We start from the raw sequence: 17,847 nt of genomic DNA, 5'->3' as shown, positions 1-17,847 counted from the left end.
CCATATGATTTTATAATAAAATAGGAGGAAACGTAGACATCCGGTTGGGAAATTAGTGCCAATCAAAAATTATTTCACACACAGTTCAATATTGGTTGCGATAATTTGCATTTATTATTATAAATTACATGGCAAATATGGCTGGTAGAGATTGCTGCAGAATTTCAAACTGAAGCTGGAATTGAGGTGGAAATGTCTTGCTTGCACCCTCTGAAAATAATTATAATCCTTTGTTCGCCCATGAGATTAATAATTATATTACTCTAAACTTGAACATTTTTCAGTGTAGACATCCATTCAATAGAAACAAACACAGTTATTTGCATGCGAGACGTAGTTTGGAACATATTTTCAAGTATTCTGCGAGTCATCTATTAATCAGAATATTAAAACACATTTGACATGCGATGAACCAATTAAATCAGTAAGGAGGAATATAAGTATGTATTTGCTGCTGCAAATCATGACGTTGAGTTGCATGTATGAATGTCTGTCTAATCATATAAATATTTCATTTTTTTTCTGCTAACACTGAAGTTATTTGCTTACTCCAATTTCTTTCGTATGAATTATATTTCAATTCTAATTAAAACTTGGTTTCTGTTTCTTTGTAGGCCGCTATTCTACAACAGACAGCAGAATACATTTATCAGCTCGAACAGGAAAAGACCAGATTGTTGTCACAGAACTGTCAGTTGAAGCGCCTCTTAAACCAACATGAAGGGGAGGCTAGCAACACCAAAAAGCGCAAAACGGACCCAGGTAATTCAACAGTTCATTATATTATGAAAGTTCGAAATTGTGGGCACTTGTTGCCATTTATTTGTCATATTTAAAATATGCGCATGGAAACTCAATTACAATTACGCATCAAAGTACAGAAAATCATACCACTACGGATTTATATATATATAACTGCTAACACTGGCGTTTGGTGAAATGTAGGAAGTTTCTATATGGAGACAACATGTGTGAGGTCCAGTTTATAGTTTATGTGAATTAAAGTTCACTGGCTTTGATGGTACACATTTCTCTCGTGTCCTACTGTAGGATTTAAGTTTTGACAATTATTAAGGTTTCATCCTTTTATGTATCGTGGGGATACTGAGGTGTAAATAAAAAAAATCTTATCAGGTTGAATTGGCACTGCCAAAGGGGGTGGTTGACACACAAACATGTGTCGATTGATTGATTTATATTGTGTTTTTAAGTCCAGGTTATGCACAGTGAGGCTAATCGGGACTGGACCTACAGTTTAGAGTGGGATCCGAACCAATATGTACCTCCACCAGGTATTGAACCCGGGACCTCTTGATTGCACACAAGCATCTATAGATGGATTTCATGGTCACTAAGCCTTAGGGAGGATCAGCTTCGTCTTCCTATGAATCAATCTGAGCAGCTAAAAACATAGTAAGCACCGAAGGTAAATCACTCTCGGTCATTGGTTAGTCTGTACCTTTCCTCCTAGAAATGTATAACCTCATGAAGACATCAAGCTGTGGATTTTATGGTAATGTGTTCACTTGTTTGAATGCTTTCAGAGCTCCACAAGGGAATCCATAGTGACAATCCTAAGAGATAATCACCTCGAAACAAATCTTCATTGATTACACCTAGCAGGGGATAGTGGGAGTTGAACTCTCACCTTTTATGCAAATTTCCTTTATAATATAGCATTGACTACTGATAAAGAATATCCCCTGTGTATTTGCGAAATAGAATAGAAATTTTCTGAGAAACAAGAAACATTTTACTATATGTGTTGCAGTAACAATATGCAAATTCAGAAACAGCAAGCAGTAGAACAGTGGACACCCGAGAAAGATATTCATGTAAGGAAATGAATGTGTAGTTTATTTTCAAGTTTTCTTCTAGTTATTGTTGCTATTTTGTTATTACCATTTATATTATGTCTTTATTCTCTGTCAGTATATGTTGTTCTTCATGTACGGCATTTTTTCTAAACTGCACTTGAAAGGAATGTTCTGGCAAAGAACGAAATGTCATTAGAGAAGGTCCCTTTCTATTTTTCACAAAAATGGCTCTGCCTTTTGTAATTTTTTTCTTGCATTATCAGTTTTAATACTAAAAATAGTACCACTGTTCTGAGTATTGAAACTGCAAAGGATAGATTCCAGGCAACTGTATGTAAATGTAAGGGAGACAAAAATATTTTAGTGTTCTGATTCAATTATTCGTTTGTTCCCAGGACCCTTGCCCATCTTAGATGAGGGGTGTGAACCCTCAAAGAGTGTCGTGCGAGGAAACTGGGAGAAGGTTGCCGTGCCTCTCATTAAAGAACCACCTCTACTTTTTGCTGGGGATGTCGAGGGTTATGTCGGAAACGCACCTGACCCTGGAGCTCAACCAAGGCTTGCCAGAAGCAAGAACTGTGCAGAACCACCATGCCATCCTGGTCAGTAGTAGTAGTGTAATGATGATGTGGGGCATTTTAGTTTCTAAGGTGGTGTGGTTTGTGTTTGTGTCGCTGCTGCTACCATTCGACCCAATTGCAAATGACCAACACAGAAGTTGTTTTTCAGGTTTGAATAGTCCTTAGTACTGTCTCACTGCGGACGTTAAAAATACTTCAGAAATCCGTTTTGGTTTCAAGAAAAATGTATGTGTACAGGGTGTTCAAAAGCTCTCGCACATCAGAGCTGAATTTACAGTATGACCTCTTTTCACACTGCACTTGCATGTGTTGTTTGTCACCTGAGGATTTCACCATTCAAATGCAGACCTGTGCAGCCTTTCATGGTACTACAGTGTGGAACGTTGCTGTCAATTGTTTTGACATACATTTCTTGTCGCTTTGATGTGAAATCTCCTCAGGATATGGAACATCATAACAACCTACTTAATATTAAATATTGACATGAATATTAAATATTGACATAAACCATATCCAGTTTTCACACATACTCTCATTTCCCTATGCTGCAAGAAATTTGGGACATCTGTATTTAGAATCCCCCCAAGGAACAATTGGGACAATTCTAGGTGTCACTCTTGCCTGAGTGAACCTCATCACACTGGTTAATTTCGCTCGAAAATTATTCCTAACTGCAACAACCAAAGTTTCCAGGTGTGAGCCCCGAGTGCTGTTTCTTTTTTAACAAGTGTTCATCACCTTTATCTTATCATTGAAGTAGAGAAGCAGTACAGAGTAATAATATTAAACAATGTACACAGTGTTACAGATTTATTTCTGAAGCATGTATGCATGCGAGCTTTTTCAGTAAAAGTTCCTTGATATACCGCATGACTCATTTTTCTCTCCATGCCTGTAGCTTGATTGGCATGTGAAAACATCATAAGTAAAATGAAACTGCCATTATAGCACGGGCCCCCCCCCCCCCCAAAAAAAAAATAAGCATATATATTTGCACATAATATTTCATTTTAGTCACAGTACTACAAGGTTTTGCAGGAACATGACAACTTCTAACTGAACGATTGTTGCCTCTCCTGTAAAAATTGCTGCGGATGTTCATGACTGGGTCATTTGGAATTTGATAAAATTATAGTAGCAATGTGGACAAACAGAATGCACCATCAAGGAATTACTCAACTGATAAGGCTGCTTGTGTGTTGATTTGCTTTCTTTCCTTAACAAACCAATATCAACATAACCCCCCTCCCCCAAAAAATAAGTACTGTATCTGTTGTAATGTTTCCCAAATACTTCACGTACAGTTTCAGATGTTGCAATGACAACTTTATTGATTTTGCATGAGTGGCAACCAAATTTATATTAAAAGTTTGTAAAATAATCGCACACTGCAGCATTCTTAAAGACCAGGAATATACTTGTATGATATGAAATGTGTGTTCTGCATGTGTAATATATAGTAACTTGAGCTTCAAGGAATCACATACAGGTGGGGGACAAAATAATACGAACACCTGTGAAATTAGAGAAAATCTTTATTAATATGGAGTTGAACCACCCTGTGACTGAGTACACTTTGTATGTGATGTGGGATGGACGCATAGAGGGCATGCACAATGTTTAATGGAATATGGAGCCATTCTTCCTCCAGAGCAGTCTCCAATTCTGAGAGAGTGGCTGGAGGCGGACTTTCAGCATGCAGTTTGGACTCCAAATATCCCCAAAAATGTTCTATAATGTTCAAGTCAGGAGAATGTGGGGGGCCATTCAAGATGTCCTACTTCATCGTCATGTTATTCGAACCATGTTTTGACATACCCAGCAGTGTGGATAGGAGCATTGTAGTCTTGAAAGGCGGCCGCTCCCCAGGAAATAGTCTGGTCAAATGGATGGAGATGATCCCCCAGAATGCTCCGATAGTGGTTGGCATTGATCTTCCCATGCAGAAAAACAAGTGGTCCCACACTGTGCCAAGATATCGCACCCCATACCATAATGGTCCCACCTCCATCCTTCACAGTCGGCAAGAGGCAGTCAATATGAAATGTATCTCAGTGCGTTCTCCACACATAAACGTGCCCGGTGGTCTGAAATAACGTGAATGTTGATTCATCAGACCAGATGACTTGTTGCCACTGCTGTGGGGACCAACTTCTGTGAGCTCTGCACCATTGGCATCTTTTGACAGTTTTTTTTGAAATGGGGTCCTGGAGATGCCTGTTCATTTCAGATGTTATCTTGGATAACGATTGCTTGTGCTTTCGGGCCACTATGCACTTCAACACCATCCTATCCCAAGCAGCAAGCTTTGTCTTTCGTCCACTGTTGTGCTTTGAAGATGCCATCTAACCTTGTGTTGTGTACAGTTTCATAACGGCTGATACTGTGCTCCTTGCACACCCCACAAGGTTTGCAGTTTCTGTCACCGTGACTCCAGCTGAACGTGCTCCAACAATCATGCCTCTTTGGAACTCTTCAGGTCTGACATTGCAACGTCTCTTGAGAGCGTACGATATACGAAAGCACATCCAATGACTGCTGTTGACAGATTAATACCTTCCAGGTGGTGCTGCTGTACTGCCGGTGTGAAATGTGGCATACTTTTTCACAGGTGTTCGTATTATTTTGTCCCCATCTGTATTTCTCCCTTGTATCCCATGATTGTTAATTTGACTTTTTTTTCTGACATATGAAACTACCTACCGTTGTGTTTCAAATAGTTAAATTACATTAAAATGCATGCTATACAGCCCCACAAAGCTGTTACTCTTCATCCATATCGACAAAAGTTTACAGTTATTGTGGCTAAGTTCCATGATGCAATGCCTATATAGAAAAATGGAAGTAAATCCTCTGTAAAGAAGTTGAGTTTTATTCTTTAAATTTAATTGTTAAAATGTCCATGAAGACCACATTGTTTACTATAAATAATTATGTATACTGATGTTTTACTGATCTACACAGCAGAATAATGATGCAAATTTTTGGACAAAAGAATTCATCCAAGGGTAGATGGGCTAGTTCCAATGTAAATTTCCAAGGGTCCCGGTCGGGCTTGGTTGTTTGTGAATGTCCATTCATCAATTTCATCACTCATCCCCATCTTCGCAAATTAGCCAAGAGGCACAAAACGCGAAGTAAAATAAACTAAATCAAATCAAAATCAAAATCCAATGTAAATTTGCCTGTATTAGTGCTACTTTCAGTTAACTGTAACTGTGTATCACGTAGCAAATTAACTGCCTTTTCAATGGTACCGGAACTTTTCTCCCCAGAAAAAAGAAGCGCTGTGTATAAAACTGATTGAAATAGAGTGTTATTATAATTATGTTGTTTTCCATATTAATATTATTAGTACTTAAATGCTGCTGGTCCTCATCTCTTCGGTGCTTATTAACCATGAAAATGTGTTTTTACTTCCTCAGGTGTGGTTGTGTGTGTGAATGAATCTTCGGATGAGGGCATTGGCAGCATGTCCCCAGAGCCCCTTGAAGACCACGGCCCAGAACTCCTTCGCCGCGAGATGATAGAGCTCCGCGTGCAGTTGGACCGTGAGCGAAGACTGCGGATGCGACTGGAAGACCAAGTCCGAAACTTGGAGGCTCAACTTTACCCAGAGAGGATCCGCGAAATCACGCAGCAAGTTCAGCTGCAGTACCAGCATCACCCACATAATGAGGTAAGGGGAGGAAACATGTTAAAATGTTAGTCTCTCTCTAGTAGCCCACATTTTGATTTTCACCTCTTGATTTTTCAGGACAGAACGCCTTGAAATTTTGGGTAGGAAATTAAATGTATATTGTCACATGTACTTTATTTATTTTTATTTTTGTGTGTGTGAAAAATGAACGGTTGGTTGTCCATGCTAACCCCCGTGGCAGCATGCTACAATGCAAGGAGTCCTAGGTTCAAACCCCTGTCTGGGCATTGGTATTCTTTGTCTCGCTTCATCAATATCATCGCAGGGTGGCTACTCCCAGGGAATTCTGGTGAATTTTTGTTTCTGGGAATTATGCGTGAATTCTGCTTGAATTTTTATTAATCCAAATTCCATTCAATTTATACTAATTTATAAATGCCCTGAGGCAAATTTTCACTGTTTACCTTTTATTTTTTATCGAGGAAGGAAAAAATAAAGACTTCTGCAATTTGAGTTCGAAATTCTCATACAATTCTAACATTTTCATAGATAGTATATATCCCGTAACATTTGTGACTTGTGTTTGGGGTATGTGAAATAGCAAATGTAAATTATGCACCTTAAATTATTTTAAATGTATATAAACCATTTAATTGAATTAGACTTTTTGGATAAGTTTTAATCACATGGACTCTTTGTATTGTTAATATATTTGTGTGGATGGTGAGAGGAAGTAATACGTAAGGTTGAAATAGAGAAAACATCTTCTTGTATACCCTTGAATTTTTGGAAAGTTCGTCTTGAAAACCGGGAATTAGACTTGAATTTTATTATGTTCCTAGAGTACCCAACCTGCATCACTCATCCTTACCTTCACAATTTGCCAAAAGTGGCAGAAAACTGAAGTAAAATCAATCAACCAATTGTATGGTTCGTTTCTTGTAGCAAATACATAACATTTCTTGCAGAAATTTAGCATTACGAGTTCCTTTCCCTTTTTCTGTCTTTCTCAGTACCTAGAACTTAACCTATTCACCTCCCAAGTTGTTGTCACCATGCTTCATCTAATTAGAAATTAAATTAATGTACACTTTGTTATCAAATTTTGCATTAAATGAGAATGTACATTCTTAGAAAACATGGTATTTCAAAATATAGATAGAGTGCCAGAAGAGCGGATAAACAAAAATGGCGTAGGAGACAGTAAACACTTACCACAATTGAAGAAAAGTTTGATATTTCGAAGTCATGACCTCATTTACACAGTAGGTAGAAAGTATGGAGTACAAAAGCATAGAGGCACAAATGATATTTGTGCATTGTACATCTCAAAACATTTCGAGACATGGAGAGGAGACAAACATCTTTTGTACTACCATGTAGTCTCACTTCTTTTTCTTCTTCTTCTTGATTAGCTTTGTCTCATTATCCGAAGCTGGGGAAAATGTGCAGTCGTAGGGATGTTATTCCTGGTATTGAATCAAAACAGTTCAAGAAAAAGAAAGGAAGAAATGATCTATCTCAGAGAAGCACCATATATATATGATCTAGACAATAAGCACCATATGTACGCTTTCATCTTGGATATGTTAAATGAGGTGAGGGCCAAACTGAGTAATACATTAAAAAGATTTCAAAAGAGGCATACTACAGGTCAAATGTGTTATGTAAATGTTGATCACTAACTCTGAATGGTTCTCTATAATTGTAAGACTATAATGATCTCGTCAAGGCACCGCTGAACCTTCGACATGTCACAGGAGAAAGTTTTTTAAACTGTAAATTCCTTCTAGATCATCGGAGTGAATCTTTGTGTGCTTGTGCTATTGACCATATATTTGTGATGCTTCATGCAGCTATTATGGATATCTAAACAATACCAAATGCAAATGACACAAGGACTTGAATGCTTTAGAGGGAATTTTTTGGAATAGTGTAGCAATTTTTCAATAGGAGAGAATTTTTTAAAAAACTCTGATTAAACATGCCAAATGTTCAGCAGTGCCTAAATATATCTTTGTTTTGTGAATTAACTCCTCCTCTTCTCTCATTTTGCACAGCAACCAGTCATTGAACACACACGCCGCGAACAGCCAGTCCCAAAGTCACAACCAGAGAGCTTCGTCAAGCAGGAGGGATACCTGAAGCAGGAAGCGTTTGTAAAACAGGAAGGCCTGAAAGTGATGCCTGCAGTCACAACCTTGGTCGCCGCAGCGCCCATGCACCCTTCTCCACCCCTACACGTGAGCCCCATCCCTTCGCCCGTGATGGAGACGATCAGCGTTAGCACGAGTCCTGCACCAATCGTGATGCCCGAGAGAAGCCAATCTCCCATCATCATCTCCGAACGCCTACCGAGCGTCCTGGAGGCGGCCATCAAGGCGGAACCAAAAGTGGAAGTCGAACCAGCACCCAGGATTCCGTCGCCGACCCAACATACGGCCACAGCGAACGAAGACGCTAATCCTCAGTTAAGGTATGTTTTCTTTTTTTTATCCCAAAAGTGTTGCATTTACTTTATCTGCTTTTGGAACATTTCAAAATTTTATGTAGTTATTTTAATTTGCCAGTTATTGGTGATACAGATGTATTTGTGATAAGTATATTATTGCACATTGACTAGTGTAACGGCTGTCAACTCACTGCAGAGCTTGCTTTCTTTTCTCCCTTTCCATTCTGTTGGCATGCCTACATCTTGACGCAGTGTATAGCTTGTGAGGAGTTTCAAGATTTTCGTTGCCGAGTCTGTGGCAGCATACAAATTGGTTGTGCATTACAGCTTTTAGCACATATCAAGTCTAGTTTGCAGCCACGTGCGATAGTCGAAAGGGGATAAATTATTTGTCAGCAACGAAGATCAGCATCCCAAAATCTTGGGATTAGTGAATCTACTCAGGATTGTTTTCCCTAGTCAGTATCATGTTTATCTGCCTCAATGCTGCGAAAGTTGTTCAAGGATATTCGATGTGATTTCCAATTTAAGTCATTGTCCTTGTGAAAATCTAAATTCTCCATCCATACGCCTTCATGGCGTGGTGCTAAGCACAGGGGAACACTTTACCTTTACCATCCAGAGGTTGTCCCACTCTATACATCTGAAAAGTATAGCCATATGTTTTAGATGCAGGTAGATTCTGTGCATTAGAAGGTTCGTTGCACCATCCACAGTGGAACCTTGATTTTACATTCTTTAGGGGACTAGGCTGAAAAAAACTTAAAATGTAGGAAAAGGTAAATTCCAGGAATGTAAAATTGGAGTTCCACTGTATTTAGTTTTACTAAATAGTGTCAGCTGATGATAAAAAGGAAATATTTATAAATAAATCATGCTATTTTCAGTAGCTCTGATTAATTTTGCCTGTTTTTCATAGAGAAAAAATTGTCGCTGTAGCAAACCTGCCAGTACTGGGAGGACTTGAAAAACAAAACTTTCTTTTTTCTTTCTTCCCCGCATATATATAAGTTTATCTTTTCCATTGGATTATTTATTAGGAAGGGCCTATTGTGGTTCATCTGGGTTTATGCATTTGGGGAAGGTATGACACAAAATCTTATCTCCATGTATCATTTCTTTCCAGGCCCTACCTGGCCAGCAAAAACTTGGACACAATTGTGGAAGCTATCAGACACCTCGAAGGAGACCACTTCTTGAATGATGACCCACCTCACACACACCCTCAGGATGCTCCCCTGGCTCTGACGACCACTGCCAGCCGGGTAACTTGCACCACGCCGCCACACCAGCAGCTTGGAACGACGAGTCTACTGAAGGTGGAAGTGAACCCAATCGACTTGGGGTACAGGGCGTTGTCAACTTCCACGGCACCCATGGTGGCGTCGAACCAGAGTCACATCGCACTCACTTCCTCATTACAGCAGCAACAGCAGGTGCGACCGGGAGTGATAGTAGTGAAGCACTCATGAACAGACTTGGACTAAATCGCGTTGAAAAGAAAAATGAAAAATAGTCACCGTGTGTACGGACTAATTGGGCAGCTGGCTCAAATTTATATATAAAAAAATAAGTCTGTAAGAAAATAAGTTGTCACGTCAACTCATTTTTTGCATCATATCTTGTTCTCACTTTCTTCCTTCGTTCTTTTGTTCCTTTTGAAAATTTTCCACATTTTTTTTTCGTAGTGCTCCATCATCATGCTTAGTGGAAAAAAGGGAGCGAGCATGTGTTCATTCCCTTCCTCGAATCATTATTATTATTATTTTGTATGTAAACATGAAGTAGAAAGAATGTTTCTTTAAAGTGAAGTATATGTGTGTTTCGATTATTTGTAAATACGGATTCTGAACAGAAAAACAAAACAGCTTAAGCATGAAGGTATGTGTGTGTCTGTACGTACACACATCATGGTTCATGCTGTTTAAGATTTATAGAGTTGGCCTTATGTTCACTTCTTTTCGTGCTGTCTTATTCATATATGTGACGTGTGAATGCAAGTATGTGTATGTATTGTGGATGTGTGCATGAGCGCTGAAGTGTTAGCGGGCTGGCAAATTCATGTAATGTCATCTCTCCTTTCTGGTTATGCGTTTTCTTCTACAGTACGCCTACGTGGCGGACGAAGAGATGAAACCTCTTTTGAATGCTTGAGGAAAGAGAATGCATGTGCATGCCCCATGGCGGTCGAATGTGTCCATGGGGGTGTTAAAAAAAGTTCCCTCTAGGGACAGTACTGATAACGTTAAGAAAAAAGGAAGATATTCATGAACTTCAGAATTCCTTTTTTTTTTCTTTTTAATTGAAGATAAAAAAGTAGTACCCTGCGTCACATGCACCAAACTGTCTGCCGATGGTTTCTGGAACGTGTATTGTAGCAGGATTGTATCATTGTAGAAAATACAAGCAGGTATTACTAGATTCAGTGTTAATTGAGAGGCAGTGGTAAGAATAGGAGTCGGAATAAGTCTGCAGATGTTATACTGTATGAACATTAAGAAAAAAAGTAGGTGAGGAGTTGTTACGTCCTTATTCTAGCTGACTGCCTTTCATGATAGCAAGCAGAAGAATCTGTTCTATGAAGACTGAGATTACCGTAGACCAAATCCATGAATCCAGCACGTAAGTTGGAGCTAGATAGGTAGGAATGTTCATATTAGTTCTAGACCAACAATGAGGCACATAGCAATGGGCTTTGTTCATTCTGAACCATACTTTTCCCCCACCCAACTTTAAAAATCATTGCATTTCATGAAATGAAGATCATTGTGCGAGAAAAATAGTATTATTTTATTTACAAGTAGACTAAGAACTCATTTATCATTTTCCGATAAATGAAATTTCCAACAATCCAGAGTATATTGTATTAAATATTTACTGTACATCAAAAACTTTACAGGAATGTGACAAAATAGAATAATAATATTGAAATTACGGTATATTTTACATGTACAATCCCTGACTTTAAGTTTTATAAAATTTACTAAAGATTGTTTCAGATAAACTAGTATTTAGTGTAGTACCTACCTTCAGTACAATAGTAGACTGAATTTGTTTCCTATTTATCTACTACATTCCAAATCGAACAGGTGTGTGCATGTTCATTTTTTTTAATCCATGTCTGAGCTTCTTTGTGTACAAAAATAAATATTGAAGCATTTCCATGTAAAAGTGGAACATTCATCACGCTTTTTGTAATAAAAGGATGTTTTTTAAATAAAGTTCATTGCATTAAGATCAATTTTCACAATATTTAATATATATGGTTCAGATGAACAGTGCTTATTGTGCTACTGTTGGCAATTTCTGAAGAAATTTTTTGAAAAAGAAAAAGGGGGCAAGGATCTTATCTTCCATTTGTACCTGTGTGTTGACTTGGCAAAAAAAACGTTCATTTGTAATTGTTTTTGTATTTTTAAAGAAAATAATTCAGAAAACAAGATCACAGATTGTGTTGCTATTGTTGGTGTTCCTGCAAGAAGGGTACCACTATATGGTCACCTGTTCCAAGGTTGTTTTTATTATTATTTCTTGAGTGTTTTTCACTGTGTATGTCGACAACACTTCTCCTATCTCCGGAAACTTTTTTTTTTTAATATTTTATTGTTGCATAAGGAAATTTCTAGCTCGGGATGTGTGTTTCTCGGTTTTCTTTTTAAGTGGTGGTGCATTGATGAGTATTCAATAAAAACCAGTTTTTCATACAGTACAGTTGGGTAATGGAAATACAGACATTTATATACTTTATTTTTTTTTGGTCTGCATCTTTTGATGCCCAAATCAATTGGTTCGTCTTCAAGTTTTAGCTGTGATTTACATCAATGGTATGTTGCTCAAGCTGCCAGCATTAGAATTAGTAATTCTAATTCTACAATGGGCGTTAGTTCAGATTGAATTTTTAAAAGTATATAAAAAACTAAATGCTGTAAAGCGTCTACTGAGAAAAAAAATTGTCAGCTTGACTGCTGCTACCTTCACATTGAAGTATCTTGTTTTACGCAAATATAGTTTTTTTTGTATGTTCATAGACTTTGTAGAAATGTTATAGTTGCCAGGAGCTCTGCCATAATCAATGTTGCAAACTTTGCTGTTAAAAAAACCCATCAAAATTGTAATGAATTTGATCATTCTGATTACACCAAAAAACTAACAATACTTTGTGGTGGAAAAATGGAGACATTTGCCTATTTGAAAGTAACATTAATTTTGGCAGAGATGTACTGGCTGTAAATACGAGCTCCAACTTTTTTCATGAATTGGTAAACTCAGTATGCAAAACTCTAATCTAGAAAGTAGAAACGAAGAGAAAAGAAAATGTATCCAAACCTGAAAGTTTCTTCTGTAATCCAATTCTCAAAAAAAAAGTTTTTCTGCCCAAAATATGTGTATTTATATAAATATATATATATATATATAATTCAATATATTATACATATGTATACATAACATGGTAACCACATTAAATTTGAAGTGAGGTTCATGTTTTTTTTCCCTTCGAAATTCTCTTTCAGAGTGGCAGTTTTTTTTTCACTTTTTGTTATCCTGTTTTATTTTTATTGTGTAAGTGTGTCCTTGCTTTCTTCAAAGCAAGGAAGCCAAAGACTTTTTTTTTCGTATTGGTTTTCATCACATTTGTTTTGTAGCTTCCTCCTTTTTTTGTATTCCAGTGTAAAAACAGATGTCTGATGGCAGTTTTAAACCTCGCATTTATCCAGCTGCTTTGGGTTAACACAATTAGATACTAAGACAGTTATAATGGGAAGTACAAAACTACATAGCGTTCACAATCTTCACTTCATGTTTTTTTTTAATGGCTTTCATTTCTTGCATTGCTTGTAAAGACATCTGAGCATCATAAATAAATCAACAATTAGAAATATGTGTTATTATTTAATACCTCGTAATATAGTGTTTTCAGCCTAAAAGTACAGGTGGTGGACATTGAAACTGAACGCATACACTAACCTTTATTAGTATGGTGCTGGGCCACCTTTTGCGGCCTGTACAGCAGCAACACGTCTGAGAAAGGACCAATAGCAGTCGTTCACAGTGGTGAGAGGGATTTGAAGCCATTCCTCCAAAAGACTCCATAAGGGCTCAATAATATTCAACCTCACGTTCATGCTCATCGAGCCACTCTGTGACCTGTTTAGCATTGTGTATCGGTGCATTATCATCCTGGAACACTGCACCACCATCTGGGAATAATATTTGCACCATAGGGTGGAGGTGGTCCTCCAGATTGGCCCTATAGTCCTTGGCAGTGACATGTCCCTCTAGAACAATGAATAGTCTCAAGGACTGCCACGATATTGCACCCCACACCTCTGGACACTAAGCTGTCTGGTTAGTATTCTTTGAATGGACTTCTCCACACGTAAACTCTTCCAGATGTCAGAAAAACAGTGAGGGTGGACTCGCCCGAGAACACATGTTTCAGGTCACCTAATGTCCACAATTTGCACTGCTTGCACCAAATGGCTTTTTAGCATTGGTGCCAGTGGCCCAAAAGTTTCATGCCATGAATGTTGGCCCTATTAATTTCTTGACAGATGGTTCTGGTAGAAACAGGTTCAGTCAAGTGTGTAATCAATTTAGCAGTGGTTTTACGCTTTTTGGACACAATACTCTGACGTCCTGATGAGACAGCTTCTACTTCCCCCGACAGTTACTCCTCCTGGATGTGGTTCATCCTTTATTCTGGTATGCTGCCATTACCTTTGATACCCTACAAATATTTGCAGTCTCCGTTACTGCCTCTTTGGAACTCTTGATATATCCCCCATTCAACTGCATGAAACAATATATGACTTTCAGTCCAGCTACTCCTGTGCCAATGTGACTGGCAGTCAGGCACACACCTACGTGCTCGAATGCCAGCTACGCTGTGCATGACCAACAGGTGGAGCAGGTAAGTCCTCCAGTGGCATATTCACCTGTGTTTCAGTTTCAATGTCCACCACCTGTAGACTGTGCATGTTATAGTGGAACCACAAGCAAGAAAGCTTGCACAGACTCCTGTGCATCATCCTCCTGCATGGAAGGGAGGGGCAGAGTGAAGTATGATTCCTTATGGCCTGAGTTGAACTGATGGGAGGGGAAGGTACACAGATACTTTTGTCCGACGGATCTTTTCCTCGTGGTTTCACTAACCTTTAGCAGATGGCTGGTTTCAAACCAAACCACCACAATGTGGCAGTAATTAAAATGTCATTTCTTGACAACTACAGAGAATGCATTTGTCGTCTTTGCTCATGTACCAGGCTGTCCCAGAAGTCCTGCACCATACAAGGGCGAAAATGAAACACAGAATATCAGAAACAAAGACAGACTTTATTTAGCAAAGTATAGGCCTCCATGTTCAAATACCTTCACCCATCTCTGCAACAACAGTTCAATCTGATGGCGATACCAGGTGGCAGCTTTAGAATTGAAAAACTCACGACAGGCAGAATTTACCTCAGCATATAAATTGAAGTGCCGACCACACAGTAAATGTGAGAGAGAGCGAAACAAACCGTAATCCGATGGTTCAACTTCCAGACTATAGGCGGGATGAGGTAACAACTCAAATCAGTCAAGCTCAGCTAGTGTGTTGGTCACTCTTCGAGACCGGTGACAAGGAGAATTGTCATTTTGCAGCAGTAACCTCTTCCTCCTCGTTAATGCCGGTTATTTCCTGTTCAGAATGGCTTACACTCGGCGTAATTGTTCAGAATACAGTTCACCTGTTACAGCATGACCTTCTGGAACAACTCATAATGGACAATCCCGTCAATATTCCACCACACATGGGCGATGGCCTCCTGCCTTCTTTTCACCCATTATGTACGTGTATCAGGGTTTTCAGAAACGCCCACTTCTCGTCTCCTCAGAATTCTCCTCCAAAAACGAAATCGTGCGAGTTTTGTAGCAATATCTGGCAAATTGCAACTCTGCACTGGGCCTGCACCTCTGTCAGCTCGTGCGGACTTTGTCGGGGCTGTTTATTGGTATAATCCATGTCATGCAAGCGACGGTTTACTTTCGATTTGGATGCCCCAACCACTCTTGCTAACACACGTGTGCTGGATTGTGGTGTAGCATTCACAGCATCCTGCAGAGACTCGTTAATGTGCATCGGAGGTCACCCGTGCGGGCCTTGTCTGCGAGGCGTAGATCACCTGAAGCGAATTTTTTAAACCAACGGGAAGCTGTCGATCGATTCACCACTTCTTCGTTCTCCACACGAAAAATTTCCTCCTCTTCCGCTTTTGCTGTTTGTCGTTTTTTCCATAAAAAACGTAGCACTGCACGAAGTGCAATTTGGTCCTCACTCATTGTGCCCACTTTATCTTCGCGGGAACACTCGCTACACATGCTGTGCGTGCCTTCACTTTATCCCACAAACCTGTCCTCTATGCTTGCAAACAGGCTTTTACCGGTAGTGCCACCTACCCTTGCAAACATCACCTCTTGGAGCTCAGTGTGCTGATGGTGCAGGACTTCTGGAATATATATACATCTGACATACTGGAATGACAAAACTATATTTACTGTTACTATTTTAAACAAACCCATTTTGAAAATATTTTTTCCCACCAAAAATTATGTAACTTAGTGGGTCATTCCTTTTCAAATCAACCAATAAAAAAAATATTTTTGAATCTAGGATTCAGATTTTTAATTTTTTTGTTTATTCAAAGTGCTTATCAAGAGGACGAAAACTCAAATTTCAGATTTTTTGGGCTTATAGTTTTTGAGCTGTTGACGCAAAAATAGCAAAATTTGATGACATTTTGAAATCTTGAAACGGCTGTGGATCAAAAACTATTTGACCTAGAGAACTCAGATTGGTGTCATTCTCTTCTTTTAATGAGCTTTAATTGGAAATGAAACATGATTCTGTTGCTTCAATTTTTTAAATTTTTATAAACGAAAAAGTTTTTTTGAAAATATCAAAGGCACCCCTTTTAATTGTTTGAAAAATATATGTTTTGAAGACATCAATTGGCTATTTGTGTGCAAAATTTCATAATGGGATGGCAATGGGTTTCTATGGAAATATATATATTTTTTTTGTATTGTAAAGTCGCTAAAATTTGCTGTATTTCTTAACATCTATGTTAAAATCATAACTATAAGTTGACTGGTTGATGTGGAGGTCAAGATGACCGCCATGATTAATATTGGTCCCATCTGCTGTGTCCCATATCCGAAGTTTATTCTTCCATCAAGCTATTTTCAATTTAAAAGGGTGGTGCTGGACTTCTCACCCTGTAGTCTGACTATTAGGTCTGGAGACTAAAAATTCTTTTGTCCAAAAAAGTCTCAAAGTACATGCATAGTCATTGGCGAATTTAGCAGGAGAGATTGGTGCACGTGTCCCTCCCAAAAAGCATGACTATGCATTGTAAAAAGTGATTGTATCATTATTTCCCAGCAATCAAAGAATGTTTGAACATAAAGCACAAGTATGCTAATAATGACTGGATGTTGAAATTTTTAGATGCCAGAAATAGAATTCTGGACTTCTCGAGGTCATCAAATAATATTGTAATGCATTGAATGGAGACAAAATGGAAGTATTTTCGAATGTCAAATCATTCCAATGTTACTGAAAGTTTTGTCTGAGGAAGTGAATTGCAAAACTTCCTTCTTTAATTTTTTCACTCACTGTTAAGAGGGAGGTGGAGTTTGGCGAAGGCCGCCGTGGAAAGCGCTTAAATTTAACATGGGCTTTTTTGCATTTTGTTGAATATAACGTTTTAGGACAAAAAATTGCCGGAAAACACGCAGTGGATGTGAACTTAGTTTATGAAACTTTGAGTACATGACACATTCATGCAATTTCAGTTCGTTAAATGTGCACAAATTCCATTACTTTTTTTCAATTTCCAATAAGGAAATACGTAAATAAGCACAGAATGGTTATAGGATTTGTGGGTAGCACCAACGAAAATGGCCATTATGATGCATACTAACGTAATGCTCAATCCTTTTATGACTAAGCTAGGGAGGGCTTTTCTTTCAAAAGTCACTTGCACATCCCAAAATGATTGTTTAAAAATGTCATGTATTATCGACGGCGAAAGATACGGTCGCTTCAGCCGAATTTCATTCATCATAGTTCGCCACTTGGCCACTAGATGTCTCTGCTCTAAAATTGCCCCAGGGTGACGGGGAGGGCTAGTTCGCGCGGGTGTTTGAATCCTCTGCACAGCTGGGTTCCGTCCCCTCGTCAGAAAGTCCCGTAGCTGTCACAGCTTGATTTATTGCCTCTTTCCCAGGCAAGAAACCAAGAAAGCAGGAAGGCCATGAGTTTGTGTATGTTTGAGTGTAGAGAAGCAGAGCATATTGACCGTGAATTGGAACCAG

General features: G+C 38.7%; 1 protein-coding gene across 4 annotated transcripts in view; it reads left to right on the top strand.

Annotated features, from left to right (window-relative positions):
- Positions 1-13,367, top strand: part of crp (transcription factor cropped) — a 99,625-nt gene extending 86,258 nt beyond the window's left edge. For all 4 annotated transcript variants that reach the window (XM_083125070.1, XM_083125072.1, XM_083125073.1 and 1 more), the window contains exons 3-7: positions 615-762; positions 2,213-2,419; positions 5,824-6,077; positions 8,099-8,514; positions 9,617-13,367. In XM_083125070.1, coding sequence (XP_082981196.1) covers positions 615-762; positions 2,213-2,419; positions 5,824-6,077; positions 8,099-8,514; positions 9,617-9,962 — 1,371 coding nt within the window. In that variant the 3' untranslated portion in view covers positions 9,963-13,367. The remainder of the gene's footprint in view (positions 1-614; positions 763-2,212; positions 2,420-5,823; positions 6,078-8,098; positions 8,515-9,616) is intronic.
- The last annotated feature ends 4,480 nt before the right edge of the window (positions 13,368-17,847 follow it).

Source organism: Lepisma saccharinum, chromosome 7, assembly GCF_977018435.1.
Source record: "Lepisma saccharinum chromosome 7, izLepSacc3.1, whole genome shotgun sequence".
Classification (NCBI taxonomy): Eukaryota; Metazoa; Arthropoda; class Insecta; order Zygentoma; family Lepismatidae; genus Lepisma; species Lepisma saccharinum.
This window is presented reverse-complemented; position numbering and strand designations above follow the sequence as displayed.